The sequence below is a fragment of the Mesoplodon bidens genome, assembly GCF_964165515.1.
Source record: "Mesoplodon bidens genome assembly, chromosome: X".
Taxonomy (NCBI): Eukaryota; Metazoa; Chordata; class Mammalia; order Artiodactyla; family Ziphiidae; genus Mesoplodon; species Mesoplodon bidens.
The window spans coordinates 99,138,830-99,164,388 of record NC_138163.1 but is presented as its reverse complement, the minus strand read 5'-3'; the positions used below and the strand labels follow the sequence as shown (position 1 = coordinate 99,164,388).

At 46.0% G+C, this 25,559-nt stretch overlaps 1 protein-coding gene across 2 annotated transcripts in view; it reads left to right on the top strand.

Moving 5' to 3' along the window:
* The first annotated feature begins 14,185 nt into the window (after nucleotides 1-14,185).
* CHST7 (carbohydrate sulfotransferase 7) overlaps nucleotides 14,186-25,559 on the top strand; it is a 31,433-nt gene continuing 20,059 nt past the window's right edge. The window contains exons 1-2 of one of the 2 annotated variants that reach the window (XM_081222945.1): nucleotides 14,186-15,809; nucleotides 17,375-17,908. In XM_081222945.1, the coding sequence (XP_081079071.1) occupies nucleotides 14,315-15,778 (1,464 nt within the window). In that variant the 5' untranslated portion in view covers nucleotides 14,186-14,314 and the 3' untranslated portion in view covers nucleotides 15,779-15,809; nucleotides 17,375-17,908. Of the gene's footprint in view, nucleotides 15,810-17,374; nucleotides 17,909-25,559 lie in introns of those variants that run through there. The other variant, XM_081222944.1, reaches the window with a different exon arrangement.

Below are 25,559 nucleotides of genomic sequence, written 5' to 3'. Positions count from 1 at the left end.
GCTTTCAAAGACCAAATGCAAAAGCACTTCCTGCAGCAGTCACCTATGTGCTTGACACCATGATAAGCTCTGGCATTCAACACCCCTAACCACACAATTTACAAGCTTTAATGATTTGAGTCTTTATCCAAAGGCCCATTGGAAGCCATGACAGACTCCAAGCCCAGGAGTGACAGGACTGGAATAAATCACTGATTCAAAATCAGAGGAGAGGGGACTTCCCTGGTGGCCCAGTGGTTAAGACTCCGCTTCCACTGCAGGGGGCGCGGGTTCCATCCCTGGTCGGGGAACTAAGATCCTGCATGCTGCGAGGCTCGGCCAAACTACGATTAAAAAAAAAAAACAGGGCTTCCCTGGTGGCGCAGTGGTTGAGAGTCCGCCTGACGATGCAGGGGACATGGGTTCGTGCCCCGGTCCAGGAGGATCCCACATGCCACTGAGCGGCTGGGCCCGTGAGCCATGGCCGCTGAGCCTGCGCGTCCGGAGCCTGTGCTCCACAACGGGAGAGGCCGTGGCAGTGAGCGGCCCGCGTATCGCAAACAAAACAAAACAAAACAAAACAAAAAACAGAGGAGAGCAGAGTGGAGACAGAGACCAGCTAAGCAGTTTCTACAGTGCTCCAGGGGACAGAGGGTGCTCACCTGGGCTAGGCTGGTGGTAGTGGCAATGAAGAGAGGTAAACAAATTAAAGGGATATGAGGAGGTAAAACCAACCTGCCTTGGTGATGGATTGGATTGAAGAAGGTGGGGCTGAGAAAGAGGGAGGTGCCAAGACCAACTCCTACATTTTTGACTGCGTAATAAAATAGATGGTTTTCCCATTCACATATTAAACTTGAGATGACCAAGAGGGATTGTCAAGCAGGCAACTAGATTTCTAGGTCTGGAGCTCCAAGGAGGAATCTGGGCCAGAAATGTCGATCTGGGGTTATTGAAGAAACCACAGAGAAGGAAAAGGGCCTAGGGCTGAGCCTGAAGGAATTCTAAACATTCTAACATTGAATGACCAGGCAGAGGCGGGTGAGCTTCTCACAACAAAGACAGTAACCTAATACTTGAATCTTACTCCACGTCATGCTCTGGGGTTCTATTTATATCTATCTAGCTAGCTATCTGTATTATAAGATTTAATTCTTACAATAACCCTACAGGGTAGGTACTTTTAGGGTCACTGTTTTACAGAGCCCGGTCTCCCAAGCACTGTGCTGTGAAGGTGCAGCTATGAATCGGGAGGAGAGCTGAGCAAAGGGCGTGTTGCCAAAGTTGAAAGAAGAGAGAGTTTGTAGGCGGGAGCTGTCAACAGTGTAAAGGCTACTGCAAGGTCAAATAGGCGAGACATTGAAAATGTCCTCTGGATTCAATAACACAGAAGCTATTAATAAGCTTAGAAAGAGCTGTTTAGGTAGCAATATGGGGTCGGAATCCAGACTGGACTGTGCTGAGAATGAGTAGGAGATGACAGCAGGGAGGGAACAAGTACAGACAACTCCACCGAGACGCTGGGCTGTGAGGAGCGGGCAGAGAAACTGGTGACAGCAGGTGGAGGGTGTGGCGCGGATGCCTGGCAGGAGGATGCAAGTGCCGGCTGGAATCCAGCCAGGCTCTGCATCCAGCTGTTAACTTGGGCCTGGGGCTGTGGCCTGAAGGCAGGGGTGCTTTTATTTTTACTGTGGTCAGTCCTCCTTTCTGCAATTCCTCTGTCTGGAGGGGGCACCTTCTGATCCCCATAAAGGTGTTGAATGTGTTAGCAGCAGCTGTGCTACATGAAGCTGTGGATCAATGGGACTTTAAAAAGAAAAAGAGAGACATTTAACTATGTTGAATTCTCACATTGGTGAGAATAATCTGGTTGAAAGAGTGTGGTTGAATTAACAGGAGGGAGAAGTGTTGACTCAAGGGGAGAGGGGCCTACCCTATTCTACCAGAAAGAAGAAAAAAGGGGTGGCAGGTTCACTAACTTAGGTGTGATAGAAGTCACTTTGTAGAAAACAACGTTATGGGTTTGTTAATTGACTGTTGGGGTGACAGACAAGTGACCTTGATGATTCCTAGTGTTTCTCTACTCTTAGGGCTGTACAGTTAATCTGGGGTCTTAGGATCACTGGGTTTTGGTTCACATGGTTGCCGCTGACATGTCGCCATCACTCTCTCTGTGACCCTTCTGCTGCCTCCCAGCTGTGCCTGTCAAGATGAACCATGCAGCCACTCCTCCTTGAGTACTGCTCTTCCCTGATGCGTGGCCAGGAAGAAGAGCTCAGGTACTCTCTGCTCTGGGGGCGTAGACCTTTCTCTCTCCCTTCCCCCACCCCCAGCCTAGGGGAGGGGCCCATGGAGCACTGCTCTTTCCTCTGCTTCTCCAAGATATTTTATCTAAGCCCTCACACCTTCTCTGTATCAGCTAGTTTTTGCTGTGTAACAACCCCCTAAAACTTAGCATCTTAAAATCCACAGCTGTTATTTCTCACAACTCTGTGGGTCAGCTTGGTGATTCTCCTGGTTTGGTTCAACTTGAATGGGGCTGGACAGTGTTGCCTCTTTTCAAAGCATGCTTCTCAGACCAGCAGTACCCAGGAGCTTATTAGAAATGTAGACTCTCTAGCCCCACCCTAGGCCTAATGAATCAGTTTTGGCATTTGGCAAGATCCCCAGGTGGGTTATGTATAAAGTTTGGGAAGCACTGATCTAAGATATCCTCCCTCACCTGTTGGGTGGTTGGCATGCTGGTTGGTCTGGGGGCCTCAGCTGGGATGGCTTACTCTCTGGTCCATGCAGCTACCCAGGCTTCTTCACACGGTGATCTCAGGGTTCCCAAGAGCAGCAAGAGGGCAACCTCCAAAGTGCAAGCATTTTTCAAGCCTCTGCTTGTTTCATGTTTGCTACTGTCCCATTGGCCAATGCAAGTCACAAGGCCATCCTAGAGTCAGTGTGGGAAGGCAATACCAAAGGACATGGAGAGAGGAGGGGAAAACTTTGTGGTTATTTTAAAAACCTACCTACCACACTCTCCAGTACTGGAGTTTAGGCTTTTGGAAAGAAACACCAGCGACCTTCTGCATTCTGCCCATCCACATCCCTCCCTACAGGTGAGCACAGAGTCACTTACTTGCTTAAAAAAGGAGAGAAGGGAAAAGTGAAAACATAAGGAAGGAAAAAGTTATAGATTAATATTGGAAAATAATATCCTTGCAAAGGACAAGATGGGTACAGAAGTAAATGGATGTATGAATCTGACAGTGGACAGTTGAGATTCTCCAACCATTTCATATTCTCTATGAAGTAAGAGGTAAGGTCACCTGTTGAGAATGGGGACGGGGGTGGAGGGCAAAGAGGGATAACAGAGCAGACCTCTCCTCAGAGAAGAGGTTTGAAATAGTCACAATTGAACTTGAGACTGGGAACTGACATGAAAAGCACAGGACTGGGACTTCCCTGGTGGTGCAGTGGTTAAGAATCCACGTGCAAATGCAGGGGACATGGGTTTGATCCCTGGTCTAGGAAGATCCCACATGCTGTGGAGCCACTAAGGCCATGCGCCACAACTACTGAGCCTGTACTCTAGGGCCTGCGAGCCACAACTACTGAGCCTGCATGCCACAACTACTGAAGCCCACACGCCAAGAGCCCATGCTCCGCAGCAAAGAGAAGCCACCGCAATGAGAAGCCCTTGCACCGCAACAAAGAGTAGCCCCCCCTTGCCACAACTATAGAAAGCCCCTGCTCACCGCAACTATAGAAAGCCCCCGCACAGCAATGAAGACCCAATGAGGCCAAAAATAAATAAATTTATTTATTAAAAAAGAAAGAAAAGCACAGGATTTCAGGGACCATTTAGGTTGATGCTTATGACTTTATCTTGGTGCCAATCTGTCCTTTGGGGAAACTTTTTGCAACAGTGTTGGCAGGCACAGAGAAAGCCAAAAGCAGGGTTTGGGGGATGTTGCTAAGTGAGTAATAAAAAGACAGAGGGTCAGGGAGCTCAGGTTATTGGTAGAAGTGTTACTAAAAATAATGGTCTGGAGCATGGGAGACCTTCAAGATAGCGGAGGAGTAAGACGTGGAGATCACCTTCTTCCCCACAGATACATCAGAAATTCATCTACACGTGGAACAACTCCTACAGAACACCTACTGAACGCTGGCAGAAGACCTCAGACCTTCCAAAAGGCAAGAAACTCCCCACGTACCTGGGTAACGCAAAAGAAAAAAGAATAAACAGAGACAAAACGATAGGGACGGGACCTGCACCAGTGGGAGGGAGCCGTGAAGGAGGAAAGGCTTCCACACACTAGGAGCCCCTTCACGGGCGGAGACTGCAGGTGGCGGAGGGGGAAAGCTTCGGAGCCGCGGAGGAGAGCTTACCAACAGGGGTGCGGAGGGCAAAGCGGAGAGATTCTCGCACAGAGGATTGGTGCCGACTGGCACTCACCAGCCCCAGAGGCTTGTCTGCTCATCCGGCGGGGCGGGCGGGGCTGGAAGCTGAGGCTCAGGCTTCATTCAGAGCGCAGGGAGAGGACTGGGGCTGGCGGCATGAACACAGCCTGCAGGGGGCTAGTGTGCCACGGCTAGCCGGGAGGGAGTCCGGGAAAAAGTCTGGACCTGCCGAAGAGGCAAGAGACCATTGTTTCGGGGTGCGCGAGGAAAGGGGATTCAGAGCACTGCTAAAAGGAGCTCCAGAGATGGGCGTGAGCTGCAGCTATCAGCGCGGACCCCAGAGACGGGCATGAGATGCTAAGGCTGCTGCTGCCAACAAGAAGCCTGTGTGTGAGCAGAGGTCACTCTCCACACCTCCCCTCCCAGGAGCCTATGCAGCCCTCCACTGCCAGGGTCCCGTGATCCATGGACAACTTACCTGGGAGAATGCACTGCGTGCCTCAGGCTGGTGCAATGTCCCGCTGGCCTTTGCTGCCGCAGGCTCGCCCCGCCTCCGTACCCCTCCCTCCCCCGGGCCTGAGTGAGCCAGAGTCCCGAAGCGGCTGCTCCTTTAACCCCGTCCTGTCTGAGCGAAGAACAGACGCCCTCCAGCAATCTACATGCAGAGGCGGGGCCAAATCCAAAGCTGAGACCCGGGAGCTGTGAGAATAAAGAAGAGAAAGGGAAATCTCTCCCAGCAGCCTCAGGAGCAGAGGATTAAATCTCTACAATCAACTGGATGTACCCTGCATCGGTGGAATACCTGAATAGACAACGAATCATCCCAAAACTGAGGCGGTGGAGTTTGGGAGCAACTTTTGCTGTATGCGACTGACTAGTTTCTGGTTTTATGTTTATCTCAGTTTAGTATTTAGAGTTTATTATAATTGGTAGATTTGTTTATTGATTTGGTTGATCTCTTCCTTATTTTTTATATATAGATATATATATATTTTCCTTTTTCTCTTTTTGTGAGGGTGTATGTGTATGCTTCTTTGTGTGATTTTCTCTATATAGCTTTGCTTTTACCATTTGTCCTACGGTTCTGTCTGTTTTTTTTTTTTTTTGGTTTTTTTAAAGTATACTTTTTAGCACTTGTTATCACTGGTGGATTTGTTTTTTGGTTTTGTTTTTCTCTTCTTTCTTTCTTTCTTTTTTCTTAATTACTTTTTAATTTTTAAATTATTTTTTATTTTAGTAACTATTTCTTTTTATTTTCTTTATTTCTTCCTTCCTTCCTTCCTTCCTTCCATTCTTCCTTTCTTTCTTTCTCCCTCCCTTTTCTTCTGAGCCGTGTAGCTGACAGGGTCTTGGTACTCCATCCAGGTGTCAGACCTGTGCCTCTGAGGTGGGAGAGCAGAATTCAGGACACTGGTCCACCAGAGATCTCCCAGCTCCACATAATATCAAACAGCGAAAGCTTTCCCAGAGATCTCCATCTCAATGCTAAGACCCAGCTCCACTCAACAGCCAGCAAGCTACAGTGCTGGACACCCTATGCCAAACAACTAGCAAGACAGGAACACAACCCCACCCATTGGCAGAGAGGCTGCCTAAAATCATAAGGTCACAGACACCCCAAAACACACCACCGGACACGGTCCTGCCCACCAGAAATACAAGATTCAGCCTCATCCACCAGAACACAGGCACGAGTCCCCTCCACCAGGAAGCCTACACAACCCACTGAACCAACCTTAGCCACTGGGGGCAGACACCAAAAACAATGGAAACAATGAACCTGCAGCCTGCAAAAAGGAGACCCCAAACACAGTAAGTTACGCAACATGAGAAGACAGAGCAACACATAGCAGATGAAGGAGCAAAGTCAAAACCCACCAGACCAAACAAATGAAGAGGAAATAGGCAGTCTACATGAAAAAGAATTCAGAGCAATGAGAGTAAAGATGATACAAAATCTTGGAAATAGAATGGAGAAAATACAAGAAACATTTAACAAGGACCTAGAAGAACTAAAGAGCAAACAAACAATGATGAACAACACAATAAGTGAAATTACAAATTCTCTAGAGGGAATCAATTGTAGAAGAACTGAGGCAGAAGAACGGATAAGTGACATGGAAGATAAAATAGTGGAAATAACTGATGCAGAGCAAAATAAAGAAAAAACAATGAAAAGAATTGAGGACAGTCTCAGAGACCTCTGGGACAACATTAAACAAACCAACATTCAAATTATAGGGGTCCCAGAGAAGAAGAGAAAAAGAAAGGGACTGAGAAAATATTTGAAGAGATTATAGTTGAAAACTTCCCTAATATGGGAAAGGAAATAGATAATCAAGTCCAGGAAGCACAGAGAGTCCCATACAGGATAAATCCAAGGAGAAACATACGAAGACACATACTAATCAAACTATCAAAATTAAATACAAAGAAAACATATTAAAAGCAGCAAGGGAAAAACAACAAATAACATACAAGGGAATCCCCATCAGGTTAACAGCTGATCTTTCAGCAGAAACTCTGCAAGGGAGAAAAGAGTGGCAGGACATATTTAAAGTGAGGAAAGGGAAAAACCTACAACCAAGAATACTCTAACCAGCAAGGATCTCATTCACATTCGATGGAGAAATTAAAACCTTTACAGACAAGCAAAAGCTAAGAGAACTCAGCACCACAAAACCAGATTTACAACAAATGCTAAAGGAACTTCTGTAGGCAGGAAACACAGCAGAAGGAAAAGACCTACAATAATAAACCCAAAACAATTAAGAAAATGGTAATAGGAATATACACATCAATAATTACCTTAAGTGTAAATGGATTAAATGTTCCAACCAAAAGACACAGGCTTGCTGAATGGATACAAAAACAAGACCCGTATATATGCTGTCTACAAGACACCCACTTCAGAACTAGGGACACATACAGACTGAAAGGGAGGGGATGGAAAAAGATATTCCATGCAAATGGAAATCAAAAGAAAGCTGGAGTAGCAATTCTCATATCAGACAAAATAGACCTTAACATAAAGGCTAGTACAAGGGACAAAGAAGGACACTACATAATGATGAAGGGATCAATCCAAGAAAAAGATATAACAATTATAAATATTTATGCACCCAACATAGGAGCACCTCAATACATAAGGCATATGCTAACAGCCATAAAAGGGGAAATAGAGAGTAACACAACCATAGTAGGGGAATTTAACACCCCACTATCACCAATGGACAGATCATCAAAAATGAAAATAAATAAGGAAACACGAGCTTTAAATGATACATTAAAAAGGATGGACTTAATTGATATTTGTAGGACATTCCATCCCAAAACAACAGAATACACTTTCATGTAAAGTGCTCATGGAACATTCTCCAGGATAGATCATATCTTGGGTCACAAATCAAGCCTTGGTAAATTTAAGAAAATTGAAATTGTATCAAGTATCTTTTCCGACCACAATGCTATGAGACTAGATATCAATTACAGGAAAAGATCTGTAAAAAATACAAAAACACGGAGGCTAAAGAATACACTATTTAATAACCAAGAGATCACTGAAGAAATCAAACGGGACATCAAAAAATATCTAGAAACAAATAACAACGAACACACGATGACCCAAAACCTATGGGATGCAGCAAAAGCAGCTCTAAGAGGGAAGTTTATAGCAATACAATCCTATCTCAAGAAACAAGAAACATCTCAAATAAACAACCTAACCTTACACCTAAAGCAATTAGAGAAAGAAGAACAAAAAACCCCAACGGCAGCAGAAGGAAAGAAATCATAAAGATCAGATCAGAAATAAATCAAAAAGAAATGAAGAAAACAAAAGCAAAGATCAATAAAACTAAAAGCTGGTTCTTTGAGAAGATAAACAAAATTGAGAAAACATTAGCCAGACTCATCAAGCAAAAAAGGGAGAAGACTCAAATCAATAAAATTAGAAATGAAAAAGAAGTAACAACTGACACTGCAGAAATACAAAGGATCATGAGAGATTACTACAAGCAACTATATCCCAATAAAATGGACAACCTGGAAGAAATGGAAAAATTCGTAGAAAAGCACAACCTTCCAAGACTGAACAAGGAAGAAATAGAAAACATAAACAGAACAATCACAAGCACTGAAATTGAGACTGTGATTAAAATCTTCCAACAAGCAAAAGCCCAGGACCAGATGGCTTCTGGGGAAAATTCTATCAAACATTTAGAGAAGAGCTAACACCTTTCCTTCTCAAACTCTTCCAAAATATAGCATAGGGAGGAACACTCCCAAACTTATTCTACAAGGTCACCATCACCATGACACCAAAACCAAAGAAAGAGGTCACAAAGAAAGATAACTACAGGCCAAAATCACTGATGAACATAGATGCAAAAATCCTCAACAAAATACTAGCAAACAGACTCCAACAGCACATTAAAAGGATCATACACCATGATCAAGTGGGGTTTATCCCAGGAATGCAAGGATTCTTCAATATATGCAAAGCAAGCAATGTGATACACCATATTAACAAAGTGAAGGAGAAAAACCATATGATCATCTCAATAGATGCAGAAAAAGCTTTTGACAATATTCAACACCCATTTATGATAAAAACCCTCCAGAAAGTAGGCATAGAGGGAACTTACCACAACATAATAAAGGCCATATATGACAGCCCCAGAGCCAACATTATTCTCAATGGTGAAAAACTGAAAGCATTTCCTCTAAGATCAGGAACAAAACAAGGTTGTCCACTCTCACCGCTATTATTCAACATTGTTTTGGAAGTTTTAGCCACAGCAATCAGAGAAGAAAAGGAAATAAAAGGAATCCAAATTGGAAAAGAAGTAAAGCTGTCACTGTTTGCAGATGACACGATACTATACGTACAGAATCCTAAAGATGCTACCAGAAAACTACTAGAGCTAATCAATGAATTTGGTAAAGTAGCAGGATACAAAATTAATGCACAGAAATCTCTTGCATCCCTATACATTAATGATGAAAAATCTGAAAGACAAATTAAGGAAACACTCCCATTTCCCACTGCAACAAAAAGAATAAAATAACTAGGAATAAACCTACCTAAGGAGACAAAAGACCTGTATGCAGGAAACTGTAAGACACTAATGAAAGAAATTAAAGATGATACAAACAGATAGAGAGATATACCGTGTTCTTGGATTAGAAGAATCAACATTCTGAAAATGACTGTACTACCCAAAGCAATCTACAGATTCAATGCAATCCCTATCAAACTACCACTGGCATTTTTCACAGAAGTAGAACAAAAAATTTCAGAATTGTATGGAAACACAAAAGACCCTGCATAGCCAAAGCAACCTTGAGAAAGAAAAACGGAGCTTGGGGAATCAGGCTCCCAGACTTCAGACTATACTACAAAGCTATAGTAATCAAGACAGTGTGGTACTGGCACAAAAACAGAAATATAGATCAATGGAACAGGACAGAAAGCCCAGAGATAAAGTCACGTACATATGGTCACCTTAGTTTTGATAAAGGAGGCAAGAATATACAATGGCGAAAAGACAGCCTCTTCAGTAAGTGGTGCTGGGAAAACTGGACAGCTACCTGTAAAAGAATGAAATTAGAACACTCCCTAACACCATAGAAAAAATAAACTCAAGGGCTTCCCTGGTGGCGCAGTGGTTGAGAGTCCGCCTGCCGATGCAGAGGACACAGGTTCGTGCCCCAGTCTGGGAAGATCCCACATGCCGTGGAGCGGCTAGGCTCATGAGCCATGGCTGCTGAGCCTGCACATCCGGAGACTGTGGTCTGCAATAGGAGAAGCCATGACAGTGAGAGGCCAGCGTACCGCAAAAAAAATAATAATAATAAAATAAAATAATAATAATAATAAACTCAAAATGGCTTAAAGACATAAATGTAAGTCCAGACAGTATAAAACTCTTGGAGGAAAACATAGGCAGAACACTCTATGACATAAATCACAGCAAGATCGTTTTTGACCCACCTCCTAGAGGTATGGAAATAAAAACAAAAATAAACAAATGGGACCTAATGAAACTTAACAACTTTTGCACAGCAAAGGAAACCATAAAAAAGATGAAAAGATAACCATCAGAACGGGAGAAAATATTTGCAAATGAAGCAACTGACAAAAGATTAATCTCCAAAATTTACAAGCAGCTCATGCAGCTCAAAATCAAAAAAACAAACAACCCAATCCAAAAGTGGGCAGAAGAACTAAATAGACATTTCTCCACAGAAGATATACAGATTGCCAACAAACACATGAAGGGATGCTCAACATCATTAATCATTAGAGAAATGCAAATCAAAACTACAATGCGATATCATCTCACACAGGTCAGAATGGCCACCATCAAAAAATCTAGAAACATTAAATGCTGGAGAGGGTGTGGAGAACAGGGAACACTCTTGCACTGCTGGTGGGAATGTGAATTGGTACAGCCACTATGGAGAACAGTATGGAGGTTCCTTAAAAAGCCACAAATAGAACTACCATACGACCCAGCAGTCCCACTACTGGGCATATACCCTGAGAAAACCATAATTCAAAAAGAGTCATGTACCACAATGTGCATTGCAGCTGTACTTAGAACATCCAGGACACGGAAGCAACCTAAGTGTCCATCAGCACATGAATGGATAAAGAAGATGTGGCACATATATACAGTGGGATATTACTCAGCCATAAAAGAAACGAAACTGAGCTATTTGTGGTGAGGTGGATGGACCTAGAATCTGTCATCCAGAGTGAAGTAAGTCAGAAAGAGAAAAACAAATACCATATGCTAACACATATATATGGAATCTTAAAAAAAACAACAAAGGTTATGAAGAACCTAGGGGCAAGGCGGGAATAAAGACACAGACCTACTAGAGAATGGACTTGAGGATACGGGGAGGGGGAAGGGTAAGCTGGGACGAAGTGAGAGAGTGGCATGGACATATATACACTACCAAACGTAAAATCGATAGCTCGTGGGAAGCAGTTGCATAGCACAAGGAGATAAGCTCGGTGCTTTGTGACCACCTAGAGGGGTGGGATAGGGAGGGTACGAGGGAGGGACATGCAAGAGGGAAGAGATATGGGGATATATGTATATGTATAACTGATTCACTTTGTTATAAAGCAGAAACTAACACACCGTTGTAAAGCAATTATGCTCCAATAAAAACGTTAAAAAATAAAACCCACAAAACTAAAAATAGAACTACCACACAACCCAGCAATCCCCCTACTGGGCATACACCCTGTGAAAACCATAATTTAAAAAGAATCATGTACAACAATGTTCACTGCAGTCTATTTACAATAGCCAGGACATGGAAGCAACCTAAGTGTCCATCGACAGATGAATTGCTAAAGAAGATGTGGCACATATATACAATGGAATATTACTCAGCCATAAACGGAAACAAAATTGAGTTATTTGTAGTGAGGTGGATAGTCCTAGAGACTGTCATACAGAGTGAAGTAAGTCAGAAAGAGAAAAATAAATACCGTATGCTAACACATATATATGGAATGTAAAAAAAAAAGTTCTGAAGAACCTAGGGGTAGGACTGGAATAAAGACAGATACATAGAGAATGGACTTGAGGACACGGGGATGGGGAAGGGTAAGCTGGGACGAAGTGAGAGAGTGGCATGGACATATATACACTACCAAATGTAAAATAGACAGCTAGTGGGAAGCAGCCCCGTAGCACAGGGAGATCAGCTCAGTGCTTTGTGACCACCTAGAGGGGTGGGATAGGGAGGGTACGAGGGAGGGACACGCAAGAGGGAAGAGATATGGGGATATATGTATATGTATAGCTGATTCACTTTGTTATAAAGCAGAAACTAACACACCACTGTAAAGCAATTATACTCTAATAAAGGTGTTAAGAAAAAAATAATAGTCTGGGGGCTTCCCTGGTGGCGCAGTGCTTAAGAATCTGCCTGCCAGTGCAGGGGACACGGGTTCAATCCCTGGTCCAGGAAATCCCACATGCCGCAGAGCAACTAAGCCCATGTGCCACAACTCCTGAGCCTGCACTGTAAAGCCTGGGAACCACAACTACTGAAGCCTGTGCACCCTAGAGCCCACGTGTCACAACTACTGAGCCCACGTGCCACAACTACTGAAGCCCACACGCTCTAGGGCCCACGTGCTGCAAGTACTGAGCTGCATGCTGCAACTACTGAAGCCTGCACACCTAGAGCCCGTGCTCCGCAGCAAGAGAAGCCACCACAATAAGCCTGTGCACCACAGCGAAGAGTAGCCCCTGCTCGCTGCAATTAGAGAAAAGCCTGTGCACAGCAACAAAAACCCAATGCAGCCATAAAAATTAATTGATTAATAAAATAAAAATAATGGTCTGGGGTCTCTTAGCTGAATATGAAAAATTGAGAAGGAAGTGGGGATAGTGGTCAATGAGGTTGGAAAATAGAGAGGATTTGAACCAGTGGCTGAAAGGAGAGGGAATTGTGGACAAAAAGCAGGATGCCTGAGCTAGTGATTTCAGAGGTGGAGTCGTTGCTGTGATGAAAAAGACTAGAGGAGAAGATCTTTGGAGATATTTTCACTTTTCCAGTTTGAACACCTTCCCTGGTGGAGATGAGTGCATTTGCTTTCTAACCTCATTAACCTTACAACACCTTCCCCAAGGGGGTGTTCATTATCCTCCCGAAACAGAGCAAAAAGTAACGTTTTTAGTTCTCTTTTGGATTTCAGGCACTCTAAGCTTAATCTGCCTCTTGGACTTCCTGTCACTTTTTCACCCATCCTTGAGTCCATGTTCCTCCTTATGGTTCCTTTTATTTTTTTTAACTTTTTATTTCATATTGGAGTATAGCCGATTAATTATGTTGTGATAGTTTCAGGTGCACAGCAAAGGGACTCAGCCATACATACACATGTATCCATTTTCCTTATGGGTCCTTGTAAACACTGAGCTCCTGAGAAATTCCACCATCCTACCACTCTGATTCTGTAAATGTCTTTTGCTCATGTGTGTCATAATAGGCTAGGTTATTCTGTGCTAACAAAGGACCCCAAAATCTCAGGCTGGAAGGTATGGAGGCACTAAAACTTATCCGCATTTTACAAATGAGTAAACTGATCTTCAGGGTGTCTGTAAAACGTGCATGGCCCTCAGCAGGCAAAACCCTAGGAAGACAACACTTATATTTCCGCAAAGAAGACTACACCTTAACAATTAAATGCTCTGCGTGAACGCAGTTGTGCTTCCAATTCCTCTGGACCACGAGGCACTATGCAATCTGCGTCTTTATGCTAATGGAGAAGTGCTCCCATCCAGAACTCAGTAACACCCACCCCGGGGCTGACGGGGGCGCTGGATATAGATAGTGACCAGGGGCCCCATTCTAAATAGTGTGGAGGCGAGTCTGCTTACGACAGAGATGGTCAAGCTGGGGACATAAAACAGGAGAGACAGTGGAGTTCTCCGGGTGGGGTCCACGTCCTGTCACTGGGTACATTCTGTACACACGAGCCCCTCCCTTGCCTGCACTCAATTCATGAAGACTTGACTTCATCACGGAGGGGTTGGGGAAAGGTGGGGTCTGGCTCCGTGCGCCCCAGCCGTCGTCCCCCACCCCGCGGCAACCCCTCCCAGATCTGGCAGAGCCCTGGACGAACCCCAGCGGGTAGAGAGGCGGGGAGAAGCTGCGGGGTGGAAGGCGGGGCGGACCGCTGCCTAGCCGGCCAATAGGCGGCTCTCCAGCGCAGAGCCTGGAGAGGGCAGGGGATTCGCCACTAGCACCACCGCCTCCAGAGTTTCCCTTGTGGATGCACAGCCCCAGTGACTCCGCTCCTCCCGGCGCAGAGGGGCCCCAAGAGGCCGGAGGAGCGCACTCGGGACGGGATTTCCGAGGAAAGGGAGAGGAAGGGCGCCCCACCCGCTCTGGAGGGGTTCCGTGAACGATGAAGGGCCGGCGGCGGCGGCGGCGCCGAGAGTACTGCAAGTTCGCGCTGCTGTTGGTGCTGTACACGCTGGTGCTGCTGCTCGTCCCCTCTGTCCTGGACGGCGGCCGCGACGGGGACAAGGGCGCTGGGCACTGCCCGGGCCTGCAGCGCAGCCTGGGAGTGTGGAGCCTGGAGGCGGCGGCGGCAGGCGAGCGCGAGCAGGGCTCGGAGGCGCGGCCCGCCGCGGAGGAGGACGCGGGCTGGTCCCCCAGGTCCCAGGGCAACCTCAACAGCGCTGTCGGGGAGGCGGCGTCTCGCGAAAAGCAACACATCTATGTACACGCCACCTGGCGCACGGGCTCGTCGTTCCTGGGTGAGCTCTTTAACCAGCACCCGGACGTTTTCTACTTGTACGAGCCCATGTGGCATCTGTGGCAGGCGCTGTATCCGGGAGACGCCGAGAGCCTGCAGGGCGCGCTGCGCGACATGCTGCGCTCGCTCTTCCGCTGCGACTTCTCGGTGCTGCAGCTGTACGCGCCGCCGGGGGATTCCGCCGCGCGCGCCCCGGACGCGGCCAATCTCACCACGGCTGCCCTCTTTCGCTGGCGGACCAACAAGGTCATCTGCTCGCCGCCGCTGTGCCCCGGCGCGCCCCGGGCCCGCGCCGAGGTCGGCCTCGTCGAGGACACCGCCTGCGAGCGCAGCTGCCCACCCGTGGCTCTCCGAGCCCTGGAGGCCGAGTGCCGCAAGTATCCGGTGGTGGTCATCAAGGACGTGCGCCTCCTCGACCTGGGCGTGCTGGTGCCCCTGCTGCGCGACCCCGGCCTCAACCTGAAGGTGGTGCAGCTTTTCCGCGACCCGCGGGCCGTGCACAACTCGCGCCTCAAGTCTCGGCAGGGGCTGCTGCGCGAGAGCATCCAAGTGCTGCGCACCCGCCAGAGGGGCGACCGCTTCCACCGCGTGCTGCTGGCGCACGGCATGGGCGCTCGACCCGGGGGCCCGTCCCGTGCACTGCCTGCCGCCCCGCGCGCCGACTTCTTCCTGACCGGCGCGCTCGAGGTGATCTGCGAAGCCTGGCTGCGCGACCTACTGTTCGCGCGCGGCGCGCCAGCTTGGCTACGGCGCCGCTACCTGAGGCTGCGCTACGAGGACCTGGTGCGGCAGCCGCGCGCCCAGCTGCGCCGCCTGCAGCGCTTCGCCGGGCTGCGCGCGCTCGCCGCGCTCGACGCCTTCGCGCTCAACATGACGCGCGGCGCAGCCTACGGCGCGGACCGGCCCTTCCACCTGTCGGCGCGCGATGCTCGCGAGGCCGTGCACGCCTGGCGCGAGCGCCTGAGCCGAGAGCAGGTGCGCCAGGTGGAGGCCGCATGCGCCCCAGCCATGCGCCTGCTGGCTTACCCTCGCAGCTGGGAAGACGGTAACGCCGAGCCGTCCGAGGACGAGGAGACGCCGCTGGAGACGGAGGCCGACGGCGCCACGTAGCCCTGCTCCCGCGCCCCCGGGACGGATCCGGGTAAGGTGGCCCCCGGCAGGCTAGGGTCAGGAAAGGGTCTTGGGGAGCTTGGATCAGCCTTCAGGGGGAGGGGAGGGATGCCATCTCAGATCGATCTCACCTGATGAAAATAGATCCGAGCGGTAGGGGAAGTCCAGCTGGGAGCATTTGGGAGAGTCATTGGGATCTCTAGCATAGCCCCCTGCCTTCTCAGAGGAAGATCCAGAGAAGCGAGAGGTTAATTATGGCTAAGGCGGAACGCAGGTCTCCACACTACCAGTTTCCCCTATGAAGTAAAAGGTAGGATCGTCTGTGGAGAATGAGGAATGGGGGAAGGAGAGGGAAGAGGGATATCACGGGTCTGAGCAGAGTAGAGAAGGTTTGAAAGTCACAATGAAACTTGAGACTGGGAATTGACATGAAAAGTACAGAATTTCGGGGACCATATGAGGTCCATGATTATGATTTTATCTTGATGCCACTAGGTCCTGTGGGGAAACCTTTTGCAGCAGTGTTTGCAGGCACAGGGAAAACCAAAAGCAAAATTGGGGGGAAAGTTATTGACTCTTATCCTACCTACCCCTAATCTGTTTCATATTTCTTTGCCTCTGCCTCTCTCACGTGCAGACTCCGAGCCTTTCTTTCGGATTTACCAAACATACAGTCATAGGCCTCTCTTGCAACAGCTTTTGCACATGTGTGTGCCTCAGGCTCTGGTATACTGGCGTGGAATGGACTTTGCTTTCCCCTGGCTCGAGGGGTGGCTCCCCCCACCTCCCACCTCCGCCCCCAATGGCTGGCGCTCTCAGGATATTTGACCATATTCCGTTCGCGTCAGGTCACAAAAGCTGCCTGGTCTGCTTCCTCTAGTGCGGCCAGAACCTCAGGGCTGGGCTTCCCTTACTCTGCCAGATCCGCTTGAGAGATGGAACCTTGGATTGGCAGTAGCAGCTTTGGCTGTGACTGCTGAAGGAGCTTTGTGAAAAGACATTCCCTTTCCGCACCCCCCCCCCATTTTTTCCCTTTCTCTGTAAAGCATATATCCTAAGATATCCTAAGATGCCAAAATGGGGCTTAAATGATCTCAAAATGTGTTCAGTGTCTGGGTCAGTCTGTGGCCTGTTCATTGGGATGAGGGAAGTTTGTTCTACGTGATGTTGACCTCAGGAGTCTAGTTAGTGGCATGGGAATGCGATTTCCCAAACTTTGTGTGAGCTGGAAGAGTGCAGCCTTCTGCACTGTGCAGTCCAGAGGAGGAAAAGCAGTGCCGGGTGGGCGGAAATGACTTAAGTTTCCATTCATTAGTTTATAGTGTAATTCAGTATTCCTCTGGGATGAAGCTCTGAGGACAATAGTCGAAGACGTTAATGAAGATGGATTTTGTTGTTGTGAATAGAGCCAGGGTTTCAGAGTGATTTCGGAAGCTGATTTTTCTCCTAGTGATCAAGTGGTTTTCTTAGTCAGTTTCTGTAATTGCTTAGGAAGTCTGTGTTCTTTCCTGATTTCCAAGTGAAGGTAAAAGACACAGGGTGACTTGTCACATTTTAACAAAAACATCCTTTCATCTGCTAATCCTGTATTTACAGATGTAACATAATGGGTCTCCAATCCTCCTTCACCAGTCTGAGGGAACGCCTCTCCAGGACAAATGGCTGCAGCATTTTATGGTTTTAAGAATTGACAACCTCCCAGAAACTTTGACTCTTTTTTTTTTCATTTTTACTAACATTTGGCACTGACTGGGGTGTGAGGTAAGAAAGTGAATAGAGAGGATGGTTAGAGGACACAGTCTTCATCCTCTAGGAGGTTGGAGTCTGTGCACGTGACAGTGACTATGGGGCCAGACATCGGTGCTGCTGTTTGGAAGAGCCGATGGGGCTTCCTTTGCAGGGCTGAAGGGACATTTGGGAACAAGCTTTAAGCTCTTTCAAACTCTGGTGACTGAGCTCTTCCTCCCACATTTCTGCTGGAATTATCGGGCACTTAACATGTCACCACCAACCAGTGGATTTATCAAAATGCTTGTATTTCTGGTTCCGAGAAAGATAATGTTACCAACCAACTGATGAGTTTCCAAAAGTCTGTCACGCTCCACTCTAGGAATGGGAAGGGGATGGATCCTCAGGTGCCATGTGTTGAGTTAGGCATTGTGGATATATCATTACTGTGACTGTCGATGAAAATAATCAATAAACAATCTATAATAAGAATAGAAAAGAGTTTTATTTGAGCCAAACTGAAGACTATAGCCCCGAAGACAGTCAGATAACTTTGAGGAACTGCTCCGGAGAAGCTTGGTTTTCAGACCAGTTTTACATCTTGTCAGAACAAAACCACTAAGCAACTCAGGGATCCGTTCCTTCAAGGTTTCCAAAAACAAACAGACAAACAAAACAAAACAAAACAGATCAGCACGTACACCAGGAGCCAGTATGCCCTCAGCACCTGGGAAGGGAGCCTTATCATCGAAGGAGTACCAGCAGTGGCATCCCAGGAAGGAAGGCATTTAATCTTTATTTTTAATGCAGACATTCTTTACTTCTAGTCAATGCGCCCTTTTCTTTAATAATTAAAGTAGAAGTACCATGTACGTTTGATAGGCCACAAACAGGCTGTTTTAGTTAGCATCACATTCGGGTTAAATCATGTATAAGCCAGAATGACTTCCCCATACCTCCATATGTGAACATTTCTTTCATCATGACATATTACCAGTTTTACAGATGAGAAATCAGAGATTCAGAGAAGTCAGGTACCTTGCCCAAAGTCACACCTGGGCTGCTGGGCTGCTGAGCTGAGTGTTAGACCCCAGAGCTCAGAATCTCTCCATTATAACACACCCTCACCTGCCCCCCCTTTACCGTCCCCTGGCACCCTTTTGACACTGCAGCCAGGCTTAGTGGCTAGTCTAGGGTGAGAACCACACTTAGCTTTATTACTAACAAACACTGAACAAACCAATAAAATATCCCTGAGCGCTGCCAACAGCACCTACACGGGAGAGCCCCTGACTCTATAGCCGTCCTCCTCATGGCTGTCCTTCACTTGGGGCACCTGAGCACCCTTGGGGCACCCTTGGCTCAGCAGTGAAGAGGGACTGCACGTGAATTAACCTGAGTGACTTCTGGATGCTCCAGACCTGACAGCCAGGATTTGGCAGGGAGGGAGTCAGTGTGCTTTTTTTCAGGGCTGGATGGGGACCGCAACACCAAACCAAGTCACCGAGGACCCCAGGCCCTTTCCATCTTTTTCATCTTCTTGGCTTTCGTTCACCAACTTATCTTCCCACTGTCACAAGATGGTAACCTCAACAAGAAGCATCACTTCCTCACCCAACCACACAGGGCTGTGAAAATGCAGAAAGGAAGGAAGGTGGCTACTAAGGGGTAGCGTTTTCCCTCATGTATCTCTCTTTCCTCCAATCTGGTTATAAAACCATCCCCAGAACCCCCTACCCCAGTCGACTTCCTTTTATGTCTCACTGGCTAGAACTGGGTCACGTGTTCTACCCTAGTCCAGTAGTTGGTGAGAGGGAAGGGGGTTGTCATGATTGGCTTAGACCAGCGGGTTCTCAGCCCTGGCTGAACATTACAGTCACCTGAGGAGCTTTTTTGTTCTTATGTCAATATTAAAAAACCTCCATCCTCAGAGATTCTGATTTAATTGGTCTGGGGTGGGATCCTGTTATATAATTTCTGTATAATCCCCCAGGGGATTGGATAGTGCAGCCAAAGTTGAGAGCCACCTACTTGGACCAGTCATGCTTCATCCCCTGGGCTGAGCCCTTGCCACTGGAACAAGATGAGGATGCGGACTAAAGTTGATGAGCAGTGCACTGTCTGCCGTAGTCATTTATGTGAAAGAACTTGGAGCTGTGAAATACCAAGCAGCTGTAGGGTGTTAATATGGAAACGTCTTAAATTATTCACGGCTCCATTTATCACCCTCTCACATTCCTTCAAATGCTTTGTTGTCTGTATCTCCTTATCTATAATCCATCATGGTACACTATCCACTACCATTCTGAACAGACTCATGAGCTGTCCTGTCCTTTTCAGCATGTATCTGTTTGACCTCTGCCCTTGGTAGGACCCAAGATTTCATTTCATTAGGCATTTAAGACATCTTGGTCTTTGCTCTTCACAAGATAGATGGACCCTCTGAATGAAATTAGGAAGGGAGGTAAGTGCACTGTAACCGAAACCCCAACAATCAGAAAGCATTCTTTCTAAGGAAATCATCCGAACAAAAAGAAATGAGCAGCCATCACCAAATCCCTAACAAAGCATTTTGAAAGTCATTCTATTTTAGTAAAGCCAAATGGCTTATGTATAAAAATCACTGAAAGGGAAATCTCTTGCTTAAACAGCAGTCTGTACTGCTAAAGAACAGGCATTTGTTAAACATTGTTCCTGCCTAGAATTTCTCATTCAACAAAATTTGTTCAAATTCCTAATTGTAGTAAAAGAATGAAACTAGAACACTCCCTAACACCATGCACAAAAATAAACTGAAAATGGATTAAAGACCTAAATGTAAGGCCAGACACTATCAAACTCTTAGAGGAAAACATAGGCGGAACACTCCATGACATAAATCACAGCAAGATCCTTTTTGACCCACCTCCTAGAGAAATGGAAATAAAAACAAAAATAAACAAATGGGACCTAATGAAACTCCAGAGCTTTTGCACAGTAAAGGAAACCATAAACAAGACGAAAAGACAACCCTCAGAATGGGAGAAGATATTTGCAAATGAAGCAACTGACAAAGGATTAATCTTCAAAATTTACAAGCAGCTCATGCAGCTCAATATCAAAAAAACAAACAACCCAACCCAAAAATGGGCAGAAGACCTAAATAGACATTTCTCCACAGAAGATATACAGACTGCCAACAAACACATGAAAGGATGCTCAACATCACTAATCATTAGAGAAATGCAAATCAAAACTGCAACGAGGTGTCATCTCACACCAGTCAGAATGGCCATCATCAAAAAATCTAGAAACAATAAATGCTGGAGAGGGTGTGGAGAAAAGGGAACCCTCTTGCACTGTTGGTGGGAATGTAAATTGATACAGCCACTATGGAGAACAGTATGGAGGTTCCTTTAAAAACTAAAAATAGAACTACCATATGATCCAGCAATCCCCCTACTGGGCACATACCCTGAGAAAACCATAATTCAAAAAGCGTCATGCACCACAATGTTCATTGCAGCACTATTTACAATAGCCAGGACATGGAAGCAACCTAAGTGTCCATTGAGAGGTGAATAGATAAAGATGTGGCACATATATACAATGGAATATTACTCAGCTATAAAAAGAAATGAAATTGTGTTATTTGTAGCGAGGTGGATGGACGTAGAGACTCATACAGAGTGAAGTAAGTCAGAAAGGGAAAACAAATACCGTATGCTAACATATTTGGAATCTAAAAAACTGGTTCTGAAGAATGTAGGGGCAGGACAGGATTAAAGACACAGATGTAGAGAATGGACTTGAGGACACGTGGAGGGGGAAGGGTAAGCTGGGACGAAGTGAGAGAGTGGCATGGACATATATACACTACCAAACGTAAAATAGATAGCTAGTGGGAAGCAGCCGCATAGCACAGGGAGATCAGCTCGGTGCTTTGTGACCACCTAGAGGGGTGGGATAGAGAGGGTGGGAGGGAGACGCAAGAAGGAGGAGATATGGGGATGTATGTATATGTATAGTTGATTCACTTTGTTATAAAGCAGAAAGTAACACACCATTGTAAAGCAATTATACTCCAATAAAGATGTTAAAATAATTCCTAATTGTAAATTAATGTAGGTACTGTGTTCAAACCAGAGGGCTAGAAGTTAGGATGCTGTGTGTGTGTGTGTGTGTATGTATGTGTGTACATATAGATAGGTACTTGAGTGGCAGGCATGCAGTAAGGTGCGAGCAATTTTTTAAAACACATCCACATCCAAATTATTATTGCCCCCTTGTGAGGTTAGTGCTGCCTTTGACCAAGACATTCTTGGAGCTCCCCCTTGGGGCTGCCTTCCCAGGCAGGACCCCCTCAGTTCATGGTGGATTTAACGTTTAGGAAAAATCAAGGCTCATCAAATGTGGCGAGTGAAGCAGGGGAGGAGGCTGGTCCTGCGAACTGAGGTGTGGCCATAGAGTAGTAGCAGTCATTCCTTGGCTCATATGAAATCAGTTTTTATATTAGGGTACAGGAACCCAGGCATCAGAGCCTGGCTTTCCTGGTTACTACATGATTGACCTTGGCAAGTCCCTAAACCATTCTGGCTTTAGTGTTCTACCAATAAGAAGATGCGGTTGAATTAAGAGGATTTACAAGTTTTCTTGGCACTAAGTGGGGGTGTGTGTGACATTTATCGAGTGCCTATTTTGTGTACTGTGTTACTAGCTTAGTGCATGTTGTCCAAGTTAGTCCTCATCTTAGCTTTATGAGGTACATAGTTTCCCCATTGTATGGATGGTGAAACAAGCTCAGAGAGGTTGGGTAATTGCTAAGGATAACACAGCCAGAGGATTAAAATTAGGTGCTCTCTATTTTGAAACTAGTGTTAAAAATTTTTTAGGAATAATATAAGCACGTGGTGAAAAAAGAGTTCAACAGTTTAGGAGGATATAAAATACCTGCCAGGCTCACTTCATAGAAGTAACCACTACGTTTCTTGTGATATATGTCTAGAAATATTTTATGCAAATTCAAACAGAAGTATGTAGGCTTTTTATACTTAAATCTTTTCATTTTTAATTCCTTAAAATTTAAAAATTGAGATCTGACATAACATTATATTAGTTTCGGGTGTACAACATAATGGTTCACTCTTTGTATATATTGCAGTAGATCTCCACAGTTAGTCTAGTTACTATCCATCACCACACAAAGTTATGTAGATTTTTTTCTTATGATGAGAAATTTTAAGATCCACTTTCTTAATAACTTTAAAATATATGGGAATTCCCTGGCGGTCGAGTGGTTAGGACTCCATGCTCTCACTGCTGAGGGCCTGGGTTTGATCCCTGGTTGAGGAACTGAGATCCCACAAGCCGTGCGGCATGGCCAAAAATAATAATAATAACACACACACACAGCTTTATTAACTGTAGTCACCATGCTGTACATTACATATCCCTGACGTATTTATTTTATACCTGGGAGTTTATACCTTTTGACCCCTTCACCCAGTGCCTTTGGCAACCACCAGTCTGTTCTTTGCATCTGCAAGTTCATGGGTTTTGGGGTGGGGGGCGGAGGGCTAGATTCCACATATAAGTGACATCATACAGTATTTGTCTTTCTCTTTCTGACTTATTTCACTTAGCATAATGTCCTCAAGGTCCATCCATGTTGTCACAAGTGGTGATATTTCATTCTTTTTTTATGGCTGAATAATAGTCCCTTGTACACGTATATACCACATTTGCTTTATCCATTCATCCACTGATGAACACATTTCCATATCTTGGCTATTGTAAATAATGCTGCAGTGACCATGGGAGTACAGATATCTTTTTTTTTTTTTTTTTTTGCTGTACGCAGGCCTCTCACTGTTGTGGCCTCTCCCATTGCGGAGCACAGGCTCCAGATGCGCAGGCTCAGCGGCCATGGCTCATGGGCCCAGCCGCTCCGCGGCATGTGGGATCTTCCCAGACTGGGGCACGAACCCGCGTCCCCTGCATTGTCAGGCGGACTCCCAACCACTGCGCCACCAGGGAAGCCCCAGATATCTTTTTTTTAAAATTAGTTTCTGCTTTATAACAAAGTGAATCAGTCATACATATACATCTGTTCCCATATCCCTTCCCTCTTGCGTCTCCCTCCCTCCCCCCCTCCCTATCCCACCCCTCCAGGCGGTCACAAAGCACCGAGCTGAGATATCTTTTTGAGTTAGTGTTTTCATTTCCTTTGGGTAAATACCCAGCCGTGGAATTGCTAGATCATATGATGGTTCTATGTTTAACTTTTTGAGGTGCTTCCATCCCATCTTCCATAGTGGCTGCACCAATTCACATTCCCAGAATTCTTGGGTGACAGGGAGGGGCACTTTGTTGTACTGGATTTCTATCATCTACTTAAAGTCCAGAAACGTGATGTCAAAGATGAGGTTATCAAAACCGTGCCTTTGAAGAAGTTGGTGGAGAGAATTCGAATTCGCGAGTCCCAGATTCTAAATGATGAGGTAATCACTATCTTGGATAAGTACTGGAAGTTGTGCTATGGAGAGAACACGGCCATGGGGCACGTTCACCGCTCTCAGCCACCCATCTACCAGTCCCTGGCCAGCAGCTGAGGGCACGTATATCACCTGTTTTTTTTTTAAATAAATAAATAAATTTATTTATTTTTGGCTAAGTTGGGTCTTTGTCGCTGCGCACGGGCTTTCTCTAGTTGCAACGAGCGGGGGTCTACTCTTCGTTAGGTGCACGGGCTTCTCGTTGCGGTGGCTTCTCTTGTTGCGGAGCTTCTCTTCTTCAGTAGTTGTGGCTCGTGGGCTCGAGAGTGCAGGCTCAGTAGTTGTGGTGCACGGGCTTCGTTGCTCCATCGGCATGTGGGATCTTCCCAGACAAGGGCTCAAACCCGTGTCCCCTACATTGGCAGGTGGACTCCCAAACACTGTGCCACCAGGGAAGCCCTATCACCTGTTTTTGAAGAGTCCCAATACTGACTACATTTAATAACTATAAGGGCATGTTTTTCGTTCTATAAATTGTTTAGTGAGAATTTTAGGGAAGATTTTTCAGTATCTTTGCGCCAGTTAACGTGGGATGCTTTTTGTTTTTTTGGCTGTACGGCTTGCAGAATGTTAGTTACCCCACCGAGGATCAAACCTGGGTCCCCTGCAGTGGAAGCACAGAGTCCTAACCATTGGACCACTGGGGAATTCCCTAAAGTGGCATGCTTTTCAATCTAAAAAGCTTAATTTTATAAAATTGACTTACTTTTCTAGACTAAAATTGTATACGCTTTTGGTAATTGGAAACTCTGAGAATATTGGCTGCTCATTGTTGCCATTGTGTTCTTACAAAATTATTTTCCTTTTTGATTTTTTTTGTGCGGTACACGGGCCTCTCACTGTTGTGGCCTCTCCCGTTGCGGAGCACAGGCTCTGGACGCGCAGGCTCAGCGGCCATGGCTCACGGGCCCAGCCGCTCCGCGGCATGTGGGATCTTCCCGGACGGGGGCACGAACCCGTGTCCCCTGCATCAGCAGGCAGACTCTCAACCACTGCGCCACCAGGGAAGCCCTTATTTTCCATTTTTTATGGAATGTTCCCACAGCTAGTTGTGTCATAAGGTACTGCTCAGTTCATCCATTTATCCTTTGGCAAAGGGTCAGTAATGTTTAGAGAAAGATTTGTGGACTTAAACAAGAAACTTAATGCCAGCGAATTGATTTAAAATCCTTTACCGATTAGCATTAAACTTAATGATTAAGTATTTCGCTTTTGTTTAGGGATTTTTCTGAGGGTTTTTTGTGAAGAATCTTTTCTAAGTCATTCTTCCCTTCCCTTTTTTGTGTCATTGTTTCAGAAAATAGTGAACTCAAGTCCTCTGCTTTCTCTAAATCCAGTTGTGACAAAAGCTAACTTGTGAGGTATGATTTAAAGGTTACAGAGATAAAACTAATGAAACCTAAAAAAGACAAAAAGTTCCTATGTCGTCTTCTTTTCAGTGACTGTCTAGTATTTCATTGTAGGAATGTATTGTAACATATTTAACCAGTTCCTAGTCCCGACATTTCATTGCTGCATTT